This window comes from Mus caroli, chromosome 14, assembly GCF_900094665.2.
Source record: "Mus caroli chromosome 14, CAROLI_EIJ_v1.1, whole genome shotgun sequence".
Lineage (NCBI taxonomy): Eukaryota > Metazoa > Chordata > Mammalia > Rodentia > Muridae > Mus > Mus caroli.
Window position 1 is genome coordinate 26,611,549 of NC_034583.1, and position 17,639 is coordinate 26,629,187.

Consider the following 17,639-nt stretch of genomic DNA (forward strand, 5'->3'; position numbering starts at 1 on the left):
ATCAGTGACAATCAACTATGGTATAAAGACAAATTAATGTAAAATAGCGAAGTTTTTGTTTTTGTTTTTGAGACAGGGTTTCTCTGTGTAGCCCTGGTTGTCCTGGCCTCGAATTCAGAAATCTGCCTGCCTCTGCCTCCCAAGTGCTGGGACTAAAGATGTTCAACACTGCTGGGCTTCTTTATGTATCTTTAAAGTAGTATTATCCTAAACTATGCTTGTGCTAAAGTACCACTGAAATAGAGAATCTAAAGAGTCTATCATTTCTGCCTTGCACAAAGGCAGAAACGCCTAACAACATAAAGGCCAGGTTAGTGCTCTCAATGTGTTAAACTATGTGCCTGTGTCCTACACTGGTAGCAAGTCACTGAGAGCAACGTTATCAGAAAATCTGTCAAGATCATTTCAGCACTTGATTTTGATTATAACCCCCACAAGCTGAGGATGGGTTTCTGTTCTGTCCTCCTATCCAATAACACAGTAAATACCGGACCACAAAGTTGTTTTTAAGCTGTTATTCAAAAACTGGATGCATGATCTTAAAATGATCACCATTATATAGATATCAAAGAGAACTAGATTTTTCAGATTTTAGTATTGAAAACATCAAAACACAAGCATCATAATTCTCATATCATACTCCAGAAGTATTCCTCCATTCAAAGTTGTCTAGGGAACTACATGATCACGATGATGAAAAAGCAAAGGGGAAGGTAGTTCTTTTCTGTGGCAAACGTGGTAAGTACTGTTGGTTGTTATGCTGGCTAGTTTTTGGTCAACTTGACACAAGCTGAGGTTATGTGGGAAGAGGGAAGCTCAATGGAGAGAAGATGCTCTTCGACCACGCTGGTCTGCGAGGCTAGTCTGTGAGGCATTTTTTTGATTAATGACTGACTTTGGAGTGTCCAGCCCACTGTGGCCAGTGCCACTCCTGAACCTGCATAAGAAGACAAGCTGGCCAAGCATGGTGGCACTTGCCTTTAACCCCAGCACTCTGGAGACAAAGGTAGGTAAACCTCTGGGAGTTTCAGGCCAGCCTGGTGTACATAGCAAGTTCCAGGATGGCCAGGGCCACAGAGAGACCCTGTCTCAAAATTCCAAAACAAAAAAGAAAAGAAAAACTGAGCAAACCACAAAAAGCAAGACAGTGAGTAACTTCATCCACGGGTTCTGCTGAAGTGTCGGCCTGGGTTTCCCTCTTTGCCGGACGGACAGATGGACGTTGATCAGGATAGTAAGCCAAATAAAGCCTTTCCACTCAAAGTGTCTTTTATCGTGATTTTTATCACAGAAAGATAAAGCAAACTAGAAAAGTTGATTGAAAGTAATTAGTGCTTGGGGAGTGACCTCTTGGCCTTCCCTGCAGCCAAGGCATAGAAGTGCAATTTAGACCTAGCCTAAGATTACTGAAGAGGAATGGCAGCCTTTGGAAAGGATTATCTATACTAAAAAGAGGTAGGAATTGCTGTTGGGTCTTAGTACTCAGCTGCGCCTGCATGTGACCCCTGGAACTAGGACAGCCATCTTATAACCAGTAGGAAAAACATCACTAGCTATCTATCTGAATATAAAACAGGGAGGAGAGTACTGTGGTATCTGACCTTATCGCTGACCTTTTGTACTTACCATGAGAAAGCTGTCTCTAGGCTTGATAGGCAGCAGATATCTTAGTTTATGGCTTGAGCTTAAGCCATTTTTATTTGGATATGCAAAAGCAGCCTAACTAACCCACTAGCAAGTATCCCTTCCCTCTGCGATCCAGTTCTGAAGTCAGAGCCCGCTTACTTACTGGCTCAGCACATCAGGGCCGCTGAGCTGGATCTCTCCTGCCTTTGGAAACTCCAACTGCTCCTAGGGAGCAAGTGCAATTACACTGTATGACTCCAAGTAAAATTCTGTTTCTACCGTAAGTCTCACTTTTTCCAGATCTAGAATATAGGCCCTACCTTTCAACTCCGCTTTATTACTATTCAAATGTCAACACAATATTAAATTGACCTACATTTTTTTACAATTCTTTTTCCTGTTTTCTCAGCTTTCACAGCATCCTGTTTATCGCCCTCTGCTAACAGCTGTTTCCTTCCCCATCCAGGCTCTCCTGCCGTCTCCCCCACCCCACCCCCCAACTTAAATAATGCAAACTCCTCCTCAGGTGCTGCAGCTGTCTCTCCCGGGGCAGAGCTAGGTTCCTATCCAGGATGGTCCCATCCCTGTTCCTGACGTCACTGCCCAGAGGCTTGGGCTCACAGCCGTCAGTTTGTCTCCTGATCCCAGGACGTGAACCGTTCTTACTGAAGGAGTCCACGTTCTCCCTTTTCTACATTTCCTGTGGGTGTGAGCCAGCAGCACTGGCCATGCTGCCACGCTGTGCTACCTTGTAGCACCCCACCTGCTCACTCCAGAACTCAGTGATGAGAAACCCAGTTGTAAGTGTTATAGCTCTGAGGGGAAAGGTATCCAGGCAGTCAGGAGTCAAGGAATACCACAAAGGCACACCACAGATCTCACACAACAGATTTATTGGAAAAACACAGAAGGGTGGCTGCCCCTGCTGGGGAGAGAAGCAGCCTCAAACTATTTTTATTATGTTTATTTATTGTGACCTAGCATTTTTAAAGATTTTTTTTTTCAAGATAGAGTTCCTCTGTGTAGTCTGGCTGTCTTGGAACTTCCTCTCTGAAGACTAGACTGGCCTCAAACTCAGAGATCTGCCTGCTCTGCCTTGAGAGTACTGGGGGCAAAGGAATGTGCTACCTCCACCACCTGGCATGTTTCTTTTTAAATAAGTGTGTGTGTGTGAGTGTTTGTGTGAGTGTGTTTGAGTGAGTGTGTGTGAGTGTGTGTATGTGTGTTTGTGTGTGTGAGTGTGTGTGTGTGTGCCCACATGAGTTACTCAGCACCATGTGAAGGCCACCTGTAGAGGCCAAACTGGCACTGGATCCCTAGGAACTGTACTACAGATGTTTGTGGGCTACCATGTGGGTGCTGGGAACCAATCCCAAGTCATGTGCAAGAGCAGCACGTGCTCTTAACCTCTGAGCCTCTCTCCAGCTCTTTCACCTAATAAGTACACAAAGCTAAAAATCATGGCACTCAAGGGCTTACAGGATAACTCAAACTGACAAGTCTCCTGCCTCCGATTCCTAAGTGATAAAATGACAGGCATGTGTTAACATTGTTTGTCTCAGCTCTATTTACTAACTGATCCCCTATAAAAGCAAATCTTGCTGGGTGTGGTGGCACATGCCTATAAAACCCAGCATTTGGAGACCAAATGCCTATAAAACCCAGCAGCAGGAGAATCTCAAGTCAAGGCTAATTTGAGGTCAGCATAAGCCACTAGAGACCCTGTCTCAAAAACATTCAAAAGAATAAAAGAAGCTAAGTGTGGTGGCACATGCCTGTAATCCCAATACTTGGGAGACAGAAACAAATGGATCTCTGGCTGGAGGTTAGACTATGCTACAGATCAAACTCAAGGTCAGCCTGCACTACACGATGAAACCATATCTTACAACATAGTAAAGCAAACTACTTAGCAATAGATTTGCCTAAAGAAGTGCAAACTAGGAATGGTGGTGCAGACTGCAATCTTAGCACTTGGGAAGCTAAGACAAAGACATCATGTTCTGGTTCATCCCTACACAGACACACACACACACACACACACACACAGAAACTCAAAGATCAGATCTTATTTTTATTAGTTTACTACACATATTTTGGAATCATAGACTGATGCCTTAAAAGGTAATTCTACAAAAACACTTAAGTCAGATGTGTACAAATCTATAAATGTAAAACATATTACCGTAGTCTTTATGATTTTCAGTTCTTCTCATGATATTAAAGAGCTCGCGGTTTGAAATATGCTCACCAGTTCTATAACTGTACAGAATTTCTGGGTTCCATTCTCTTATAAGTTTTGAGAACTGTCCCCAAATTGATTTATAGATTCAACATAATCATCAAAATTCTGAATTCGTTACAAAGATCAGCAAGATCTTAAAATTTATATGGAAATTCAAGTGGCATAGAACCAATCACAAAAAAAGAACAAGGTTGGAATATAAAACAAAGCTATAATGAAAGGAGAAAGGAAAAGAGAGAGAGATCAAGAAAGAAAGGGAGGAAGGGATAGAGAGAGGGGGAGGGAAAGAGAGAGGGAAGAAAGAAGACAGGAAGGGAGGGAGGGAAGGAGGAAGGGAGGGAGAGTGGGAGGGAGGGAGACACCTGTAAATCAAGCACTTGGAAGGTAAGGGCAGACCAGTCTCAGTCACACAGCAAGTTTGAGGCCAACCTGGGCTACATGAGACCTTGGCTCTAAACAAATGAAAAAGCTAGAATAATCAAAAAGTGTGGTGCTGATATAAAATGAATGAGGGCCAGAGAGGTGACTCAGTAGGTCAAGACACTTGTTGCCAAGTCTAATGGTCTGAATAGATCCTCAGTTCCAGAAAGAGAACCTACTCCGGAAACCTGTCCTCTGACCTCCACACATGTGCTGCAACAGCACACCTTGCCACATACAAGAATAAAGTTTTAATTAAAAGAATGGCCACATGGATAAATAAAATGATATAAACACGTTTAGTCAGTTTTATTTTCTACACAATAAGTTAAGACATATAAGTATATATATCATATTATATACACAAGATAACACTTAGAAAGGAAGGAAAGACTTGCAAACACATATCTAACAAAAAACTTAAAAGTCAGAGTACCAAAAGAATTCTCACAGTTCATTAGTGAAAGGGAACGAAGTGAGGTGGTAGATGCCTGTAATACCAACGGTTGCCAGAGATCAAGAGTACAAGGCCATCCTCAGCTACAGAGAGATTTGTGGCCAGACTACGCTACATGAGACCCTGCCTCAAAAAATAAATAAATAAAAGGACATTCCAGGGATCAAGGCCTATGCCTGTAAACTCAGTACTGAAAAGGCAAGACTGCCTACGATTGGGCTATGTAAGTTAATGGCTAAACCTAAGGTATAAAACAAGACAAGAAAGGGTGAGTGAGCCAGGCATGAGGGTGTATAATTTTGATTTCAGCACTCAGGAGGCAGAGACAGGTAGAGCTCCTTATGTTCAAGGCAAGACTGGTCTACAAAGTGAATTATAGGGCAGCCAGGGCGACACGACATGACAAGTATAAAAGACATATAAGCAAACTTTAAAAATGAGCAAAGGATCTAAAGACACATCCCTAAAGCAATGTACAATAAGAAGCCAACAGCAACAAGCTAACATCATCAGACTTCAAGGATAGGCAAGTGATTCCACTTAACACCCACTAGATGCTATAATCAAAAAGATAGAGGCACACTGGTGAGGAGAAATGGGAACCCATTTATAAGGACAACAGGTATTAAAATAGTTCAATCACTGTGGGAAACAATTTGATAGCCAGGTGATGGTGGCACACGCCTTTAATCCCAGGGCTCCAGAGACAGAGGCAGGTGAATTCAACACCAGCCTGGTCTACAGAGCTAATTCCAGGGCAGCAGAGCTACACAGAGAAACCTTGTCTTGAAGGGTGGGGGAAGAGTGACATTGTGGGTATAGCTCAGTAATAGATCATGAAAGAGAGAAGTACAACCAGGCAGTAAAGTGGAGAGTGACACGTGCTACATCAATGAATATACTTTTAAAACATGTTCAGTGAAAGAAGATAACCTCTAAAGATCATATACTGATTACATTTAAATAAAATGTACAGAATAGAAAACGTATACAGCCCTTCAAACTAAATAATTCATCCAATGATTTTTGCTCAGACATTTATATGATATGTATAAATTCCAGCTCTCTTCTAAAATCTTTTTTCAACTACTTGAAAGTACAAAAAAACACTACGAATCAAGAACAGAGCAAGATTGTAAAATAGCAAGGAAAAGTTGTATCAACCTCAAAGGCAGAAAACCAATCGGTCTTTGTTGAATGCCATCAAAGACTAAAATTCCTTTCAAGTTAAATTTTGGTCTCCTTTTGAAATGGAAATTACTATGAATAATTAAATTGTAATTTGGATATTATTTGTCTACTTTACACAGCAGTCATATGTAAAACTAAGTAGAGCAAATATATGCTTTTTGGATAAGCAAAGATAACAGAATTTTGGAGTCAGATATGAAGTCTGACTCTTTGCCCATTTATTAAATAGGGGAACATCAGCAATGTGCCCCCAAGCCTCAGGCTGTCCTTGTAAGTAAGGAGTCACAGTACCTCCTTCAGGAAGAAAGGAAAACTCCATCTGTGTTCTAAACAGGGGTTAAAGAGGTGGGCCTGGAGAAGTTCACTCTTTCTCTTGGGGGATGTGAGAGAGTTGGGGGAGGGTTCCTCACTATATAACCCAGGCTCCTCTCCAATCAGAGATCACCCTGACTCTGCCAAAGAGCACGGGCATGTGCTAACATACCTGCTCACTCTAATTTTTAAAACCTACCAATATATACTCTTTAGATTTTGTGTAACTTGCATGTAATGTTAAAACATTACTAAAATGTTTTAATAGGAGACTACATTCTCAGGTTCTCAGAGTTCTAAGTTTGTTTGCTTCCTCCCTTCCTCCCCTTAAGACAGTGTCCTTCTGGCTATTGAGTTCATTATGTGACATGAATGTTGTGGCCTAAATTCATAGCAATCCTCCTGCTTCAGCCTGATTCCTCCTGTGCTGAGAGACAGCACCATAGACCTTATCTATTTGTAACATACTAACACACAAGAGATATGAATTTAAAAAAAAAAATCATTTCTACAGTTGTATTTCTTCTCCCTTCGAAAAATGTCTTCAATTCAGGTAACTAAACCATAGAAAAAGTATTATTAAACTTTTTTTTGTTGTTTTTTGTTTGTTTGTTTGTTTTTTTCGAGACAGGGTTTCTCTGTGTAGCCCTGGCTGTCCTGGAACTCACTTTGTAGACCAGGCTGGCCTCGAACTCAGAAATCTGCCTGCCTCTGCCTCCCAAGTGCTGGGATGAAAGGCGTGCGCCACCACGCCCAGCTATTAAACATTTTTTAAGGCTATGACTATCAGTAAAGAAAATTGATATGGTAGTTTAACAGGCAATCCCACTGAGCTACACAGTGAGCTACAGACATGCCTGGCTATAATGTGAGACTCTTGCTTCAAAACAGCAACAATATATCAAAAGAAATGCTTCCATGTGCTCCCAGACACTAGTCAGGCTAATGCTTAAACCTCGGGATTTGGGAGTCTTATTCTTTTGAAACTAAGTTCTAGGTAGGATGTTTTGTTTTGTGTAATATAAAATCATAGAGTGATAATATTATCAAGTGGAAAGGAAATTCGGTACCTTAATCTTTTCACATCAAGCCAAAATCATGCTGCAGGCCGGAGAATCTTTTTTGCTAAAAAAAACACAATACAAATATAATGGTTATCATTTATTGTTTATTATTATGTATATAACTATATTTTTTATATCAACCACTGTTTACATTGATGTAATTAATATTAATATATAATAAATACAGTTAACGGTTAGCACTCAGCAAATAAGGTAAGATATAAGCCACACTGGGAAGGAAAGCTCAATATTGCTTTAGAGTTCGCTGAGGTAAATGAATGCAACTCAACTGGTCTAGGCTGTCACTTCACGTGTACAAAACATTTTAAGAACTAAGAATTTCTCTTCCATGCTGAGTAGATGAATAAAGTCATGTAAGAGATGAATAGTGTCACAAAGTCCAAGGGTTTACAAAATCGCCAAGGCACTCTGGGGTGATTTTACTAGTAATGTGGCACGTGATAGGTAGCTTGACTTAAAGGATGTTAGTGTGTGTGTGTGTGTGTGTGTGTGTGTTTTCAACTGGATTTTCTTGTAGCTTTGTTTGAGAAAAATGAGTATCTCATATAGCCCAGGCTGGAACCAAACTCTATCCTCCTGCCCCCACCTCTCAGATTCTGGGGTTCCCGGAGTGTAGCACTCAAGCCTAGCTACCATTGTGAAAATTATAATTTAGTAATCAGATTCTAGACCATTTAAATAATATGTGTAATATATATATACACACACACATATATATATAATATGTATGTGTGTGTGTGTGTGAGAATACACACACACACACACACACACACACACACACACACACACGATGTCACATTCCTTTAATCTAAGCACTCAGACAAGGGCAGACCGATCTCTGAGTTGTTCAAGGCCAGCCTGATCCATAACGTGAGTCGCAGAAATTAAATATATGTACTGAGACATTATATTTCTAGTTTACTTTAGGACATGATTCCAAAAGAGGGGCACACACTCAGTCAATGGTGGAGTTACAACTATGTGCGGGTGTGCTGACTCAAGCCTGTAATCCTAGCACTCGGGAGTGGGCTGGGGGAGCAGAAGCAGGCAAGGTCCCATGAGTTCTGGGCAAGCCTCGGCTACAGGGACCCTGACTTTTCAAAATAAAATAAAGTGGCACGCGAAAGAGTCAACAATGCTTTGCATAACTGTTTTACCTCAAAATCGCTGAAGCTGCCTACAACAAATTAAAACCTTGTGCAAAGTAAAGGCCAGTGGGGTCAGGGCCTCCCGCCAGTCCTGAGGCTTCTTGCTTTCCCGGTTCCTCAACAGTCGGATTCGGGATGAATCGGGATTTGCCCCGCGCCTCTTCGAAGGGCTTCGGCGCGGCGTCACTCTCCAGCCCGCAGCGCAGCGGATCCGCACACCGTTCGGGCCCAAGGCGGAAAGGAGGGGCCTGGTGACTCATGCGGCCGGGGCTGCTGGCCAGCCAGCGAGGCCTCCCTGCAGTCGGCTTCCACCTCCCAGGCCGCCGCGCGTGCACACGGGACCGACCTTCCGGGCTGCGTCCGCGTCCGACCGCTCTCAGGAGCCCAGGCCTCCGGGCCGCGGGCCGCGCGCGTCCACGCTAGCCCCGCCCCCGCCCGCGAGCATGCGCACCAAGCCCATCTGCAAGGGCGCGCCCCCCGCCGCCGCAGCCGCACGCGCCGCCGCCTGGAGGCCGGGCAAGGCCGCGGCGGAGGCGAGGCCCAGCGCCCTGGGCGGCGCGCGGCCGCCGAAGTCCGTCCTCCCGGTGGGGCGACAAGCGGCGCAGGGGAGGGGACAGCCAAACAAGCAGGAAGCCGCGGCTTAAAAGGGCAGCTCGCGCCCAGCCCTTCCTCCCCGCGGTCCAGGCCTGCGAGCTCCGGTCTTTACAGCTCCCGCCGCACTCGCCTCAGCCCGCCGCCGCCATGTACCGCCGTCTGGGCGAAGCGCTGCTGCTGTCCCGCGCCGGGCCCGCCGCCCTGGGCTCTGCGGCTGCAGACTCAGCCGCGCTGCTGGGCTGGGCCCGCGGACAGCCCTCCGCCGCCCCGCAACCCGGGCTCACGCCGGTCGCCCGGCGCCACTACAGCGAAGCGGCCGCCGACCGCGAAGACGACCCCAACTTCTTCAAGATGGTGGAGGGCTTCTTCGACCGCGGCGCCAGCATCGTAGAGGACAAGCTGGTGGAAGACCTGAAGACCCGGGAGAGCGAGGAGCAGAAGCGGAACCGGGTGCGCGGCATCCTGAGGATCATCAAGCCCTGCAACCATGTGTTGAGCCTCTCCTTCCCCATCCGGCGCGACGACGGCTCCTGGGAGGTCATCGAAGGCTACCGGGCCCAGCACAGCCAGCACCGCACGCCCTGCAAGGGAGGTGAGCGCCCTCCGGCCCCTTTCCGTCCTCCCTCCCCTCCAGACTCCCGTAGCCCGGGCCGCTACTCGGCCCAGCCCAGTTCTGCAGGCCGTGCCCCTCTTCGGGCTCCCCCGCCTCGGGTGTGGCAGCCTTAGAGGATACTGATTTTTTTTTCCGTCCTAAAACTACCACGTAATATGCCAGCCTTTTTACTGGGCAAGTCTTCACCCCAAGCCTCTGCTTGTGTTGATGCTGACTTAACTGAGGACACTACAGCTTTTCTTTAGCCTCGGTGCCTGTCATGTCATAGACCGTGAACCCTTAACGCCAGCAGCCGATGATACAAGAACAGAGAAAAATTATTTTCTTTCTGGAGTTGGAATCTTGAAAGTTTGATTAACCAGCGCAGCTTTCTAATCTTCTAAATTATGATAATTTTACACTGATGGCTTTTTGTGTTGTGCCTCTTTCCTCCCCTCGGAAAATGTAAAATATCGAGCAGAGTAAGGTCTCTGACAAACAGGGCCACCTGACATTAAATCTAAAGGGTGTAGACTACAGAACTGCCTGCCAGCCAATAGAATGAAATAGCCCTGGGGGTGTGTTCTTGTCCTGGCTAGTACCAGAATTGAGCCTAGGCAAAAGGTAGAGTCCTTAGGGAGTTGAATCAGTTAGATTTGGTAGTTACCAGGGTGTCCTGTGGTTTAAACTTTTGGGATGTGTGTAGATTGGCTTACAGACTTTTTTTAGGGAAGAAAAATGCATTTTTCATTTTCTCCCCGCTACAGTTCACAATCATACAGCGTTAAAGGTGCTTTTTTTAAAAAAAGACTATTGAAAGAAAAACCACCTTTTTTCTGTGGCTTAAACTTAATGTATTGAGTAGGAGTCTTGATGGAGGTTGAATTGGCAAGTGAGCACAGAGGTTAGACTAGAACAGTGATTCATTTCATTGCAACTTCATAACTGTAATTTTGCTACTGTTATGAATAGTTATGTAAATATCTAATAGGCAGGATATTTGATATGCAACCCCTGCAGGGGTTACGGGGGGGGGGGGGGGGGGGGACCCACAGGTTGAGAATTGCAGGACTAGACCTTTGTCTGCCTCGGTTCTGTCCAGTAGTCTTTTTACTACCAGCTGACTAAAAACTATAGAAATATTTCTGAACTGGAAAAACTGGGACTGTGATGGTGTTCCCAGTGGTGGAACAAAGGTTGTGGCAAAAAGTTTAATGATTTACCAAATTCGCATTGGGTCTACCCACATCTAGGATCTCCCTTTGGAGCCTAATTGTCCCTTAGCCCTGTAATTCCCTCTGCTAGAAGCCATTGGAACCACTTTGACCTCTGATTTCCCATGCAGCTCAAAATTATATAAAAGGGGTAGTCATTCTCCTACACCTCACCTTCCTCCTTCTTCCCTCCCTCCCTCCCTCCCTCCCTCCCTCTCTCCAGCAAGCCAGGAACTCAAATTCTACCCCCCTCCAGAACAAACAAGGATGTCTGCCGAGCTAGAGGCATTGTATTGCAAATGCTAAACTGTCCATGTCTTTACCGAGGGTGTGTGTGCATCCTGTGATTTGGTGGGTTTTATTTTCCGTCTTGTTGCCCCTAGCTCTATAGTCATTAAAGCAGTTTGAGTTTGCCATAGTTTGTTATTTTAAGTGCTCTTGTCACAGGAGTTTTAATAGCAAAATATTGAACCTAGCAACAAATATCATCAGCCTTACCAGATCACAGTAGCCAAAGCACTTGCTCAAAGTGGAGTGAACAGAACAGAAATAGAGAAACTGGTTTGTAGTTGGTTAACAGTAACAGCATTGCATGATGATACAGCAAGATAAAGTAACGTTCTACAAAGTAAACCGTTACATTTATTTAACTTCACACTGCCTCTTCACCCCCTTACCCCCCGCCAGCCCCCTGCCCCATGCCTAAGTGAATTGTCTTCTCATAGTGTTTTGGGAGTTTTGTTCTTGATCCTCCTGCCTCATTGGCTCTCCCGGCTCTCCCAGTGTTTATTACGAGAGACCTCATCTGTTCCTTGACATCCCTTTCCCAGCCTTGAGCCCTCTCTATCTAACCTTTCCTCCACAGAGACCTTACACCTGAGTTTCCTAAAATAAAGCCCTCGAGGCTGAACCAGGTCTGGTGACTTGCTGCAATCCTAGCTCTGAGAGCTGAGCCACTCAGTTAGACCCTATCTCAAAAAACAGGAACAAATCCTGTACTGAATCAATACAGTAGTCTAATCTATAATGAAAGGAGATAGTTTAAAGTAAAGACCACCTGGAAGTGCTGGTGAGTACTTTATTTCAAGTAAATATTTAATAAAACTTGGTTTTGTGATTTTTTTTTTCCCTAAGTCGTATTTAACTGAGGCTACTAGATTTGCCTCTGGTAAGGATTTACAGAGGACCAGAGACTTAACTAAGAGCTGGAACTCAAGGCCTGGATTCTGTCAGTAGCCCGGTATGGCCGTATGCATACCTGATTTTCTGTAACACAGGAAAATCTGAAATTCAGTGCCAACCTGGACTACATAGATAAGATCCTGTCTCAAAAAAAACAAAAAATCTATTTTTGTAGCAAAGATGGATATTGTAATAAACAATTGATTTGACAAGATTTGTTCAAAGGTTCTGACATGTTTTCTTTTTATTTATTTATTTATTTATTTATTATATGTAAGTACATTGAAGCTGTCTTCAGACACTCCAGAAGAGGGAGTCAGATCTCGTTANTTGTGAGCCACCATGTGGTTGCTGGGATTTGAACTCCGGACCTTCGGAAGAGCAGTCGGGTGCTCTTACCCACTGAGCCATCTCACCAGCCCTCTGACATGTTTTCAAACACAGCAGAGATAGTTCCCGGTGGACACGATATTCTGGGTACATCATCTGTCATCCAGTTGTTTGCTAGGGTAAATCTGTGTTTGAGGTGGCTGCCTTCCCTCACCACTCCATTTGTATGCATCTCTCCTGAAGCATCTGTTATTCTGAAGAGAACAACTTTCTCAACAGATTGTTCTATTAACAGTTTTAGTGTAAAGTTCTTAAAAGTCAGTGGAGGGGCTGGAGAGGCCACTCTGGTTTAGAGCATTAGCTGCTCTTACCTGGTTTGATTCCTAGCACTCGGTGGTGACGCAGAACCATCCATAACTCCAGTGCCAGTGGAGCTGTGCCTGCTCTGACCTCCTCAGGCACCGTGCACGCACATATGTATATGCATACAGGCAAAGCATTCAGACACATAGGGTGAAATGTTAAAAAGGTTTAGAAGGGAGCCGGGCGTGGTGGGCACGCCTTTCATCCCAGCACTCGGGAGCCAGAGGCAGGCGGATTTCTGAGTTCGAGGCCAGCCTGGTCTACACAGAGAAACCCTGTCTCGAAAAACCAAAAAGGGGGGGTTAGCAATCAACTGACTATAGGAGCCACTTTCTTTGTTTTCTATCTTGCCCCTCAGTGTCTTCATATCATATTTAGTTGAAGTTTTCCCGTTAATGGTTCTTTCTTCTGTGTTAGAACTTCCTCAAATCATTAGATGGGTATCTTGTGTAACTGTGTTTTGCTGCTACGAAATACAATACAAAAGTTAATTTGTTTTATAAGCCATATAATTCATAGATTCCTTAGCACTCAGCTGTGAAGTAGTGTTTGTAATACATTTTAGTTAAATGCAGAATTGTTTGCCTTTATACAGACATGTCATTTCATAAAAGCCATGTGTCCCCAGTCCTTATGGGCAAACAAATGAAGAGCTCTGAAACCTGCCGCAGTGTATGCTACAGATTTCCCTTCTCCCATTCTGTAAGCATTGACACTTAACTAGTTATGGGTGTCTCAGCACACCGTGTAGAATCTGCAAGTCATAATCGGAAACTAAGCACCAGTGCACATAACTTGAGGAAAGTAGGTAATGATTAATAGTCCCATAAAAGAACTGAACAGGTGAGATTTTTGGCTTAAGACCAGAAGAAATTGAATTTACCACTGTAATCATTTAAATTCTGAGAAAATCAGATTTTATCCACTAATGTTGCAGATGTTAAGAACAGAAGCAGAAAGGACTCTTAGTTTAATGTTCTGCTGGTCTTTAGAGATTTTCAGACCAGCCAGTGCTACACAGTGATCCTGGGTCCTCAAAAAGACAAAAGGTGAAATGATAATGAGAGGGTCAGAGAGCTAGCTGCATGGTAAGCTCATCTTTGTGCCTGGGGGATGGTGTGCCCCTAGCTCCTTGGGGAAGGAAACTCCCTTGTTGAATCCTTAGTTATATGTAAGGTATTTAAGTTCTATAAGGCATGATAGCATATTACTGAACCAGAGGAGGGACTGTAGAAACCACCAGTTTATATCCAAGTCAGACCCAGTCCTTGTAACTAATTTCTGAAAAGGGTGATCATGTGAGATTGTTGATCTTTTATTTAACCTGCGAGGTGGAAGCTTTCGATGGTTAGTGTTAGATGTGAATTAAGTGAGGGAATGCTGTCTCTGTGGGCAGAGAACTAAAAAAGGTGATGGACAGAGAGTTGGCCTGTTTCAGCTTTGTTGAATACGTAATGATAAACCTAATGGATTACAGAAAATCATCAGAACTAAGAATGAAGGTAATAGGAATGGAAAGGAAATGAGGCAAACTAAAGTATTTTGAAACAATGGTATTCTTCAGAGATATGGGATGAAGATGGGAAGGATCAGAGATAAAGTTTTCAGTCTAAGAGAGTGGGGGAAAAAATAACGCTACTAAGGACTGTAGACCCCATCTGAAAGCCGTTCAACAGCAGTCTAAATAGGAAATTCCAGGAGTAGGTCATTAATGATCTTAACTGGTGCAACGTTCTGGGAAGTGGTATAAAATTAAAGAATAAGAATAAAATAAAGGCTCAGGAGATGTCTCCACTATTAAGGGCACCTGTTCTTTCAGAGGACCCAGCTTCAGTTCTCAGCACACAGTGCTTTGTTTATTTGAAAAATAATAGTTTATACAGATATGTATATATGTACAAAAGATGTATAGTATTTAATGTATTATTGTGAATGCTTTAGATCATTCAGGAGATGTTTTAGGACAGGGTGTCGGTAATTCATCAGGTTGATCATGTAAATGTGTTTGCCGCCAAGCCTGCTGACCTGATTTCCATCCCTGGGATCCACCCAGTAGGAGAGAACTAGATTCAGTTGGTCCTCTGACTTCTGCACACAGTCCTCTCTTGGTTGTTACTTTCCTAGCCTCCCTTTCCTCTATGGTAATTCTGCCCTTATTCTCCGAAGACCCGTTGAAACTAGATAGCTTTAGTCCTTTGAACCTTTTCATAACGAGTTTGGATAGTTACTGTTGCCTTTTTGTCTTGTTAAATGTTGCCCAACTTCATGGGATATCAGGGGTACCTTTTTTTTTTTTTTTAACTATGTAGCCCAGACCGGCCTCATTTGCCTGTGTGCTAGAATTACAGTCATACACAGCCATGCCATAGCTAGGTCACCCAACTTTTTTTTTTTAAGATTTATTTATTATATGTAAGTACACTGTAGCTTTATTCAGACACCCCAGAAGAGGGCATCAGATCTCATTACAGATGGTTGTGAGCCATCATGTGGTTGCTAGGATTTGAATTCAGGACCTTCTGGAGAGCAGTCAGTGTTCTTAACCACTGAGCCATCTCTCCAGCCCAGTCACCCAACTTTATACTCAATAGTTTAGCATCAAACCTGTTGGGGTTGAAAGTATGACTATCAGAAGAAAAGAATATGTAAGTAATTCTTATTTAAAACTTAACAAGATCCTTTTTTTAATGCTTTTTTTTCTCTTTTCACTCCCATCTGTTGGAGTGATAAGGCAAGCTTTTATGCACAAGACTTAATTAATATAAGACTGCTATATTGTTGGTAGTTATAATGCATAGAGATTATTTGGAAAGATTTAAATACAGATTTAAATGACTGAGAATGCCTAGTCCCAAAGGGAAAAGGTGCTAATCAAGTGTCTTAAGTTGTAATCTTTTTAAAAAGTCATTTGTAAGACCTAATTTAAATTTTTAATGAAGAAGCTAAACTTTGTTTCCCAAGAAGCTTAAGTTTTTCTCTTCCAAGTGGGTTAGCAGTTCTTTTGTTTTGTTTTGTTTTGTTTTTCCGAGACAGGGTTTCTCTGTGTAGCCCTAGCCGACTGGAACTCACTTTGTAGACCAGGCTGGCCTTGACCTCAGAAATCCGCCTGCCTCTGCCTCCCAAGTGCTGGGATTAAAGGCATGCGCCACCACTGCCTGGCTTGTTAGTAGTTCTTAAAACCTATGTCTCCTGACTTCTTAGACAGGAGTCCTTGGCACCATAGAGTAAGTTCATTGGTTTTCTTCCTCCCTCCTTTTCTTTTGCTTTCTTTGCTAGGGATGAGGCCCAGAGCCTTACACGAGCCGTCTACCCCTGAGCTACAATCACAGCCTAGGACTCCTGTTTATTAAGTAGATAGTTTAGAACGACACTGGGATTTGAATTCTGGGTGAGTAAGCCATGCCTCATTAAGGAGATCCCAGTTCAAGTAATTTTTAAAAACATTTAAGTTTCCAAAAATGTTGAGTTACTAATTCATCATACAAAAGGATGGTAGCTAAGGAGTTTACGTGAATGTATGTTTGGTTTTGATTCAACTAGAAACAGGAAAATGTCAAGCAGTCAGTTGTGGCTTTCACTTAGTCTTTTTTCTAAGTAATGAGCTGGTGGTTTGTTTTCTCCATCACCATGGCAACCCCAGCTAGTTTTGAAGAGGTAGAAGATTTGGTTTACTTTGTTTTCATTTTTGTGAGACTTAATTTATTTTACATTTACTTTTTTTTAAGATTTATTTTTTATTATTATATATAAGTATACTGTAGCTGTCTTCAGATGCGCCAGAAGAGAGCGTCAGATCTCATTACAGATGGTTGTGAGCCACCATGTGGTTGCTGGGAGGGATTTGAACTCAGGACCTTCTAGAGAGCAGTCAGTGCTCTTAACCACTTAGCCACCTCTCCAGCCCCTTACATTTACCTATTATGTGAGGTTGGGGCGTGTGCGTGGGAGTTTTCTTCCTGGGGTTTACCTTGAGGTGTTGTGTTATCACTGTTGGGCCCAGTAGTCCAGTGGTTAGAGCCCCTGTGTACTATTGATTCTTTAGAAAGTTTGCAAAGAAAATCTCCTCACCCAGGTCACACAGCCTCATTACCTTCTGCTCCCTTCTTACCCTCTTGTCTGCTCCAGGTCTGATTCTGCTCTCCTGACAACCCCTCCCCTAGCTCACTCCAGTAGAAGTTTTTCATTAGTTCATAGTCTGCAGAAAAATGCCTGTGGTGTGACTAATATTTCCACATGGGTGTAGCTAGGGAAATTTTTTTCCACAAACAAAAAAGTTAATCTATTGGAAACATGTGTTTGGGTTTTTGTTTGCTTTGTTGTTTTTCAAGACAGTTTCACTATGTAGCCCTGGCTGTCCTAGAAGTCACTCTGTAGACCAGGCTGCCCTTGAACTCAAAGATCCTCCTGCCTCGTCTTCCTGAGTACTGGGATTAAAGGTGCATGCCACCACTAATATTTTTTTTTAAGATTTAGTTGTTTATTTTATGTGTGTGAGTGCATTGTTGATATCTTCAAGCACAGATGGTTGCTTGCCAGGAATTGACCTCAGGACCTTTGGAAGAGCAGTCAGTATTCTTAACCTCTGAGCCATCTCTCCAGCCCCCCACTAGTATTTTTTAACATTGAGTTTGTAGCTCCTCAGTGGAAACTTGTATTGTTATACTCTACATTTCTAGCTGTTATCTTTCCAGTAAGAGAACATTAATAATTTTTTATTTGGTATTGACTGATTTGTGTGTATGTTGGGTACCACAGCATATGTGTATCAGTTATCTACTACCAGATATGTCCCAGGAATTGAAGGCAAGTAATTAAGCTTAGTGGCTAGTATTGTCACCTGCTAAGTCATCTCACTGGCATGCATTTGTTTGTTTTTGCAG

At 43.3% G+C, this 17,639-nt stretch overlaps 2 protein-coding genes across 3 annotated transcripts in view; one reads left to right on the forward strand and one right to left on the reverse strand.

The window, feature by feature from the left end:
• Positions 1-8,909, reverse strand: part of Shld2 (shieldin complex subunit 2) — a 72,950-nt gene extending 64,041 nt beyond the window's left edge. For both annotated transcript variants that reach the window (XM_029468998.1, XM_029468995.1), the window contains exons 1-2: positions 8,494-8,909; positions 7,322-7,376 (exon numbers count right to left, since the gene is read on the reverse strand). The gene's annotated coding sequence lies outside the window, so the exon portion shown is untranslated. The remainder of the gene's footprint in view (positions 1-7,321; positions 7,377-8,493) is intronic.
• A 153-nt stretch (positions 8,910-9,062) lies between these two features.
• Positions 9,063-17,639, forward strand: part of Glud1 (glutamate dehydrogenase 1) — a 32,974-nt gene continuing 24,397 nt past the window's right edge. Inside the window, exon 1 of the mRNA XM_021182449.2 lies at positions 9,063-9,670. Coding sequence (XP_021038108.1) covers positions 9,226-9,670 — 445 coding nt within the window. The 5' untranslated portion in view covers positions 9,063-9,225. The remainder of the gene's footprint in view (positions 9,671-17,639) is intronic.